This window comes from Argopecten irradians, chromosome 4 (assembly GCF_041381155.1).
Source record: "Argopecten irradians isolate NY chromosome 4, Ai_NY, whole genome shotgun sequence".
In the NCBI taxonomy this organism is placed as follows: Eukaryota; Metazoa; Mollusca; class Bivalvia; order Pectinida; family Pectinidae; genus Argopecten; species Argopecten irradians.
Window position 1 is genome coordinate 22,256,949 of NC_091137.1, and position 8,690 is coordinate 22,265,638.

The 8,690-nt window shown below is 34.1% G+C and overlaps 1 protein-coding gene across 2 annotated transcripts; it reads left to right on the top strand.

The window, feature by feature from the left end:
- Positions 1 to 5: 5 nt before the first annotated feature.
- LOC138320969 (gamma-glutamylaminecyclotransferase-like) lies at positions 6 to 6,871 on the top strand. 2 transcript variants are annotated; one of them, XM_069264321.1, is made up of 3 exons: positions 6 to 2,002; positions 3,318 to 3,583; positions 5,470 to 6,871. In XM_069264321.1, exons 1-3 carry the CDS (start codon positions 1,802 to 1,804, stop codon positions 5,504 to 5,506), a joined length of 504 nt encoding a protein of 167 aa, XP_069120422.1. In that variant the 5' UTR covers positions 6 to 1,801; the 3' UTR covers positions 5,507 to 6,871. The 2 variants fall into 2 exon arrangements, with proteins under 2 accessions (XP_069120422.1, XP_069120423.1); XM_069264322.1 differs by having other exon boundaries at positions 3,318 to 3,577.
- Positions 6,872 to 8,690: the final 1,819 nt, after the last annotated feature.

Sequence of the window (8,690 nt, forward strand, 5' to 3'; positions counted from 1 at the left end):
AATATGTTTTCATGTCCAAAATGGAAATAAGTATTTAATAACCAAAATTATCCACATAGAGAACTGTAAACAAAGGACACAATGAGCTTGGATTTGTTTACCTGGTAACAGGTGCAAACTATAGACCAACACATTGTTTACACTTTTGAATTGTTCCGTAACTACACGAAAATTTTGACATGTTATTTTTCCTTCAGTAATTTAATGAAAACCACATCCTATGGTGAATCAAGGTGTAAAAATCATTCAAAAAGTCAAAACATGTAAAAACAAGAATTACAACACATATTTATGCATGGTAAATTTTTTGTTTTTATGCCTTCTGATGGAAACATACCTGCAGAAATCACTTTACAATTACCAGGGGGTACTAATTATATTGTAAAAATGTGAAACAAAATTGTAGACCATAACTTGACTTCATGGTCTGACCACATGTTCTCATTTCACTTCACTATAGACATAAGTAAGTAGGTCATTTAAAATTTCAGTATAATGACTGACATTTTACCATTGTGACCATGAATGAAACCAGTTCATGACATTGCATAAAAATCAAAAACAGACAGAGCTGAGATCTGATGGTGTAAGTATGGTATTCTGTGTCACACAGCAGATTAGGGTAGAATAAGTGTTGGTATAGAATTATGTAGTCTATAGATATGATTATTTGACTTCAGTAATAGTTTGGTAATGATACACGTTGAAATGGATTATTAACCTAGAGTCTAAATAGATTAATTATTCCGGGTGTAAATTGCTATATAAAGCTGTAAGGGATTACATTTAGGCTCAGTATAACAGTACAAGTGACCCTGAAGGGATATTTATATAAACAAGTTATAGTATATGGCTGGACAAGATTTAAAGTGCACAGGGACAAGTATAGCAGGTTACATTACACATGTTCTACCTACATGTATGGTCATGTCTGTGAAAATTGTTTATGGCATTCAACAAACATTGATGTCGGAATGTTTTCTAATCATTCATATTTTTCAAATATATTGCATAAGTCAATTGTTTATAATAAAAGATGTTTCGAAAGTAAAAATGATTTAAATATATAAAGCAGTAGTCTTGTTTCGTAGAGCACTTTTAAATTGTCATCATTAAAACTACAAAAGATTTACATGGTCCTAATATCATCCAAAATGTAAGGAAATGAGCTGAAGAATAATGATAAGATATACATGTAATTAAACATCTACCGTATATTGTTGGAGATTTATTGTCAGATTTAGTCGCAACAGAATTAAGTCTTGTTCATTGCAAGATATTTTTACACTCTCTATCTTTTATCCATATCATTCATCATTATGCTAAAATCCTGGAAGAAAATAACAAAAAAAAACCCAACTGAAATTTGATCGCTTGTTACATTCAGTAACACATATATAAATAAAATCCCGATCCCTGTGGGCCTTTTACTCCCTAAGGATTAGCCTACATTGGTCCTTAATATCTTTATGAACTGAGCTATACATTAACCACCAGCCGGTGTGAGATTATTCTAGATTATAATTAGTGACCGCAACTAATCCTCGCACCTGCTACTTACTGTGTAAAGTATATGTAAACCGAAAGCTAAATATAAAATGTGTCACCGTCGTTAGGCATGACCATGGATAATTCACTTTGTTAGAGGCTTCTCTACACTACAATGTCATACTACGATGGGCTTATTTCCAGCAGTGTGCCTGCCAATGTATGACATTTAGAAGCGTTCTGTCAGTTCACGATGAGATAAAAACTTCGATAACAAATCTAACGGACATGACGTCTTAAACAAGGACAAATAATGTCATCTAATAAGAAGTTCAAAGTTTTTGTGTATGGGACTCTGAAGAGAGGACAACCAAATAACAAGTTGATGGAGGGAATATTTGATGGTGAAGTGACGTATATGGGCAAGGCCGTTACAGGAAAGGAATTCCCTTTAGTTATAGCACCTGCCGCATGGAATTTACCGTGTCTGCTGGCAGCAGAGGGAACTGGCAAAGTAAGGATTTAATTCATATATAAGTAAAATCTTTATATAACAAGACCTGAAAAGTCGTCTTTTTCACTTGTATAGGTGGCTACAGACGTTTGGCTCTATAGAAATGTTCTCTCTATATACAGGGTATATATTGGACTATCATAGAGAGAGAGAGAGAGGAAATGTCCACATGGAGCCTGTGGGTTGGCTACTTGGCTAGCCAAAGGTATTCAGCATGATATGCTGTATTCTCCTGGTTATATTAGCCAAGTTGATTGGTCGGTAAAGACAGGTTTTGTCCGGGTCAAGTTTAAATTTTGGAACGTCATAATAGATAGGCTTAATCCCTGTGTTGACAGATCGGTTCGTGGAACCAAATGTGTATATTTATATCTATCAACTATTTCATTCCTATATCAAGATGTCAAAATCGTATGGACAGAGCAAAATACTATACACAGTTCATCAAGAAACCACAGGGATCTGATTAATTACAGTATGATTATATAATTATGGACTCACCAAAGTGCCCAAAGACCATTTTAGGGGTTTTATGGGACTAGATAAAAAAAAACCTGGTTATCTAGACCTCTAAAACGTCTAAAAGTGGTTTTTGGGCACTCTGGTGGGTCCATAATTATATAATTTGGAAGTAATTCTCAGATCCCTGTGAAAGAAACTAGATAGGGTTCAACCCCGTTTGATTATGAACATTGGCTTGCTGTCTATTAGGTCGGCATAGTGAGAACAACTTCTGTGAACCGTAGACTAACAAATAAGTATTAAAGACAAAAAAAAAAAAAAAATCAGAATTAGATACGACATAAATTGCGACAATGAAATAATATTTTAGAATACCACGTGTATACAGAGGGCTATTTTAAAGATGCTCCACCGCTGACAAATGGTATTTTTTCACTATCAAAAACAGGAGCAGATGATTTAGTATTTTTCTTCAGTTACAAAAGTTACTTTCTTTACACCATTACCACCATTGAAAAGTTTGAGCATCTTATTTTACTTTAAGTTTAAAAAAAAAATAATTGCATCTCGAAAATATTCCGTTCCACTTTATCCTATATGGATAGAAGTACCGATTGCGTATGCACCAAAGGCAAAACAAATTATTTTACACGATTAAACACCAATTATTGTTCAAATAATGAATATTATTTATGGTCTTTCGGCGGTGGAGCATCTTAAAAGATAAGTTTGTCTTTTCAGTTATTTTTTTTACATTTTTTGTAGTAAAAGACGGTATTTCAACATTGTTTAAATTCGTTTTGCTCTCTTGATTCGATGTATATCAACTGTCTTTACCGTTTCTTCATTTCAGAAAGTCCGTGGCGAGTTATTTGAAGTTGACGAGGAAATGCTGAGTTTCTTAGATCAATTCGAAGGCCACCCAGATTTTTATAGGCGAAAACAAGTCATAATTCAGTTAACAGAGGATCACACAGGACAGAAACTAGATCCTCCCAACATTCATACCTGTTGGTGTTACTTCTTCCTCAAGTATGACCGATCGTATCTAAATCTGGATTTCTTAGAGAACTACGACTGCTGGGGACCTCACGGACTTATGTATGACGAAGGGTACGAGTAAGTTTCCGTATAGCATAGACTATATATTAGGGGAAAAGACAAATAATATAAAAAAGCCTAATAATATAGGCAGGTTTAGCGGACTAAGTTTTGCAGAGATCTGATCATTAATATAACAGACAACACATAAAGACCTTGTATTATATACAGACCATTAAAATCTTACATTTCCAGACAAAATAGAGGATATATCTGAAAGGCATATCGGTAGCCGGTTATTTTCGCGTATGAAAATTTTCGCGATTTGATCTAGAAACGAGAAAAAAAAATTTTAGCGGTTCTAATTTTTTGCGATCTCTCCTTGATGGTATCTGTGATTCGTTCATTTTTTAATATTTCGCTGATCGAATTTTCGCGATCATTTCCGACTATATAGTATACGGTACATATTGACTGTAACTCATGTCCGTGATCATCCTGCATGTAGATCTATAACTGATCATGTAAAGCCTAAGATCTTTGATATTTGTCTTTTGTCCCACAGGGATCTGATAATTAGTTACAGTTTATATAATCATGGTCCCATCAGAGTGTCCTAAGACCATTTTTAGACGTTTATGCATAGCGAGGCTTCGGCTGCAATCTCATTGCCGGCTAAAAAAAGTCTCTCTTCTCGGGACGTTGTACATCTATATATGGAGTTCATCACCGTTATTCAAACATACACATCTGTGGACTTTTTATAGCCGGCCAATGAGATTGCAGCCGAAGCCTCACTCTTGCATATTATATCAGCCACGAAACCAGCGTGCATTTTTAATTAGATGGCTTCAAGATGTTTGTCATAATGGGGCTTATATCGTCTTAATGACGGCTCTTTGTATAGATGTATATATATAATGATTTTGAAAGGAAATTTATCGCTCTTTCCAACGATAGTAACCGTTTTTATGACGATGTGCTAGAAATGTGTTTTTATAACCGCTAAAGGTAGGCGGGTTAGGAAGTATGATTTTTATCGTTTTTTTTAATCTAGACCTCTTAAACGGCAGGTTTAGCGGACTAAGGGCACTCTGGCGGGTCCATGATTATGTAAACTATAACTAAATCTCAGATCCCCGCGTTTTGTACTGCATCATTTATCGAGAACAATTTATATTTTCAACTTCTTCACTCAGATAACTATCCGAGCCCCAGAGGCTTAGTAATATCAACCTATTAGGCATGTACGTCGCATGCTGGGATTGAGGGATACACAACTGATCATGTGGACAACCGTTAAATGTGACAGGGATCAAATATACTAAAATCTAAAAGCATCTTCTCCATAACCAAATCCATGAGATATCGGATATTGGGTCTGTAAGTGATGGAGTGAATGACTACCGAGTTTGTTTCGTGAATGACCATGACCTTAATCTATTCTCACCCAAATACCAAAGATACTTGACATTGGATCTGTATAGCATGCATAGGGGATATCAATAAAGTTTGTTTAATTGGATGACTTTTACCTTCATTCATTGTCAAATAGGTTAAATGTGTGACGTATCCTCAGAAACCAAGAACAAGAGCATTGCTAGAACAGTGTTCAAATGAACGACCCTTACCTTCATCCAAAGTTACATGTGTCAAATAGGCTAAAACCTTTTAATATTAAATAAGATGCCCTGATGTTTGACCTGTGGCATCTAAGATGGGTTTTCTTTTTATGTGAATGATCTTGATCCTAATTCGGATAACGTAGCCAAACATGTTAAAATCTTTACAGATATTCGTATACAGTGTATAAGGTAGAGGCCCAATCTGACCTTGAAACTTATTCTCTATAGGTCAAGGCTAGTTCAGATTTTTATTTTATTGATATCATAAGAAACAATCTTTAGCATAATAACTTTTTTGGTTAGTATGTATCTATTCCATTTCTTTTTGTATTTTAACAGGGAAAGAGACAGCAATAAAACAAAGAAAATTCAGTAGAGCTGACAGGGGAAGGAAACAAGATTATGATCATCACAATTAGATTATATCCCAGTAAATTATGAACTTATAACACCAAAATAACTAGAAAATAATGATAAAACGTGCAATAATTAGAAAGTTTACTTAAGAAGAGCAAACATATAGAACTATACACGCGAAATATCTATGGTAAAATAATAGGACCGAAATACAGGTCTAAGTTATATATAATCATTTACAGTTTAAGTTTAAGCTCTGGGATTTACATAGGGGTCCTTAGAAGTGGACCTATGGCTGTAAATGGATTTGTTAACGCTTCAGAAATTGTAAATAGAGCTGGAATTAGTGTATAGGTCTGCAGTATATTCTGTAGTGCTGAAACGTGTATATATTGATATTGGAACCTCAATTAATTGTTATTGAAAACAGTACCTATATTATGTTGCTTTAAAGATTGGATCCTAAAATGTTGTTCATCCTTCAGTCATTACCTCCATGCAGAAACATAAAGTTGTCATGTACAGATTATCAGGCTTCTGTGGAATTCAGCCTATAGATATCTCACAAATAAGCTATAGTGTGCAAAAATACATCATTTCTTGTCATTGTATAACAAGATGGATTGTCAGGATGTCTGGCAATAATATCACCACCGTCATTTTGAGTCACAATCTCAGCATTAGCCAATAATGATTGGACTAGTTCCAAACTTCTTTTTTGAGAAATCTTGGCCAAGTCTGAGAATATTCTCCAAATATTGGAGGCAATTTTTTCTACTATTAATACATAACTTTACTGTCTAATTTTGGTGTACAGCAATAACGATCTTGAATGGTGCGATTTGTGAAATACATTGTATTATAATACCTATAGATTTGTGTGATATTTGGACTTTTTTGTATACAGATAGTCATCCATTTGATCATTATAATACATATTTGTTTGATCCATATATAGTAAAATTATTTGTCTTATAATAGTAGACAATCACTTTATTGGTCAGTGTAATTAAAGCGATTACATAGTCCACTGTCAGGACACAGCTTCCTTAATTTCTGTAATGCATTCCTATAGAGACTACAGATGAAGTTGTATGATGAAACTGGCCCAGAAGTACCTGGTATATATTTGTGACAATCTCGCATTCATCTTCACACTCTTTGTTTTGTTAATGACTGAATGTGTATGTATTATTACTGTGTAACCTAAAATAAACACATCAATGTTATGAAACTGTAACTGGTTGTCTATGATGCATGTAGAGTTTCTCCAGTTCTAAGGGACCGTTTTTTCTTGTAACTCAGTTAAACTGTGTAAGAGCACCAAATGTTATTAGGCTTTTAACATTCTAACAAATTTGCTAATAAAACAATTATAATTTCTTGCAGATGCTCATGAAATTGATGTTCAAAAGCAGTCTTTCCCCTTGGTGTAACATTGAAAATGGCTATTTAAATTCAAACAAATTCGCCCAAAGCATTTTTTTTCTTCCGGCCTACATGAGAAAAAATATTTGCAAGTATTGCAGTAAAATCCACTACATTAGAGATAAAGATAATCATCTTTTGAGCAACTTTGTCTTGATGTGATAAGATCCAATGATTCCAATATACCCCAAAATCTCAATAATAAGCCTGATTAGAAAATAGGTCTTGACAGTTGATATAAGCCTCATTCTCACAGTCAAATGTATCTTGAAAATATGCCGGTTTTGAAAAGAGGCCAAACTTAAAGATGCTCCACCGCTGACATATGGTATTTTTTCACTATCAAGAACAGGAGCAGACAATTCAGTATTTTTCTTCAGTTACAAAAGTTACTTACTTTACACCCTTACCACCATTGAAAGTTTGAGCTTCTAATTTTACTTTATTTTAATTGCATCCCGAAAAAATTCCGTGGCACTATATCCTATATGGAATGAAGTACTGATTGTGCATGCACCGAAGGCAAAATAAATTATTCTATTATATTTTTTGTGTTAATTAGAAATATATAAACGATTAAACACCTATTACTGTTCAATTGATGAATGCCATTTATGCCCTGTCGGTGGTGGAGCATCTTTAAAAGTAAGCTTTTGAATCCTTCCAAGGAATTTATCTAAAACATCTAAAACCTTTTTTTTATTATATGCATAAATAGATGCATATTTGTATTAATTATCATCAATAATTCATGGTTTTATTCATATCCTGGTATATGTTTTTTTTTTATATATGTTTCGTTTTAGTTTGTATATTAAATTTTAACATCGATGAACTGTTTCGAAAGCAAGCCAGTTTCGTAAGCCTGCCATACATTACAGGATAAATTACTCCAAAAATATGATGGGTTTGAAAAAAGACCAGTCCTGAAGATAAGCCTGGGATTTCCTACCAAAAACGAATATAAGCCGAGGTTTATTATAAAGTTCTGGGTAGGTTAAAGGGACATTTTAGTCTAAGAGAACATTAAAATTTGTACATATATCGGAAAAACCAAGTTCTAATGGAGATTAGATCAATCGGTTTTACTGGGATATGCCAGAAAAGCCCATGGTGGTAAAATGCGTGGAAATGTTCAAACTCGCTCGCTGTCCGCCATTACATATTGTGGTCGAACATCTTGTATGCCGAACCCCGTCCCTTGCTCGTAGAGTACTGCACATTTTGTCTAGAACTGCTCAAATCGCTCTGACAGTAATGTGTTTACCTTATGAGGTGAATTGTCTTGCCAAAAAATCATTTTATAACCTCCTCAGTGGTTATGTAGTTCATTTGTTGAACGTGCATGACTTTGGCTACAGCGTACATATTGTTCCTGCTTAATCGTATTGATCAACGATTTGTAATTACAAAGGTATCAATTAAAATACTAAACAATGACGTGGAATTTGTCAATATTTTATGTTATATGTTTCATAAGAAATGTAGAACAATACATTCATGCCATATTTTGCTTCTTATGTAAAAGAATTTTAAATTTCCCGCGTTTCGTAGAATAGCGGGAAATATTTGTCCTGCAGTTACATAACGTACAAGTGGCATTGTAGAGCATGTGCGGTTTTTATTCGTCCAATGAGATTAGGTGGGCTAGTAGGGTATCGGGTAGCGAGGTTTGGTCATTCTAGCGTTGGGTTAGCTACAGGAATGACCTATCCAATTTAACCTTTTTAGGTAAGATTGATATATATATTTATACACATATAACATATACATGG

Excerpts from the sequence above, each read along its gene's own strand:
- LOC138320969 (XM_069264321.1), top strand. The coding sequence starts at position 1,802 with ATGTCATCTAATAAGAAGTTCAAAGTTTTTGTGTATGGGACTCTGAAG. Across the intron at positions 2,003-3,317 it reads CAGCAGAGGGAACTGGCAAA|AAAGTCCGTGGCGAGTTATT; the intron begins GTAAGGATTTAA and ends TCTTCATTTCAG. Across the intron at positions 3,584-5,469 it reads ATGTATGACGAAGGGTACGA|GGAAAGAGACAGCAATAAAA; the intron begins GTAAGTTTCCGT and ends GTATTTTAACAG.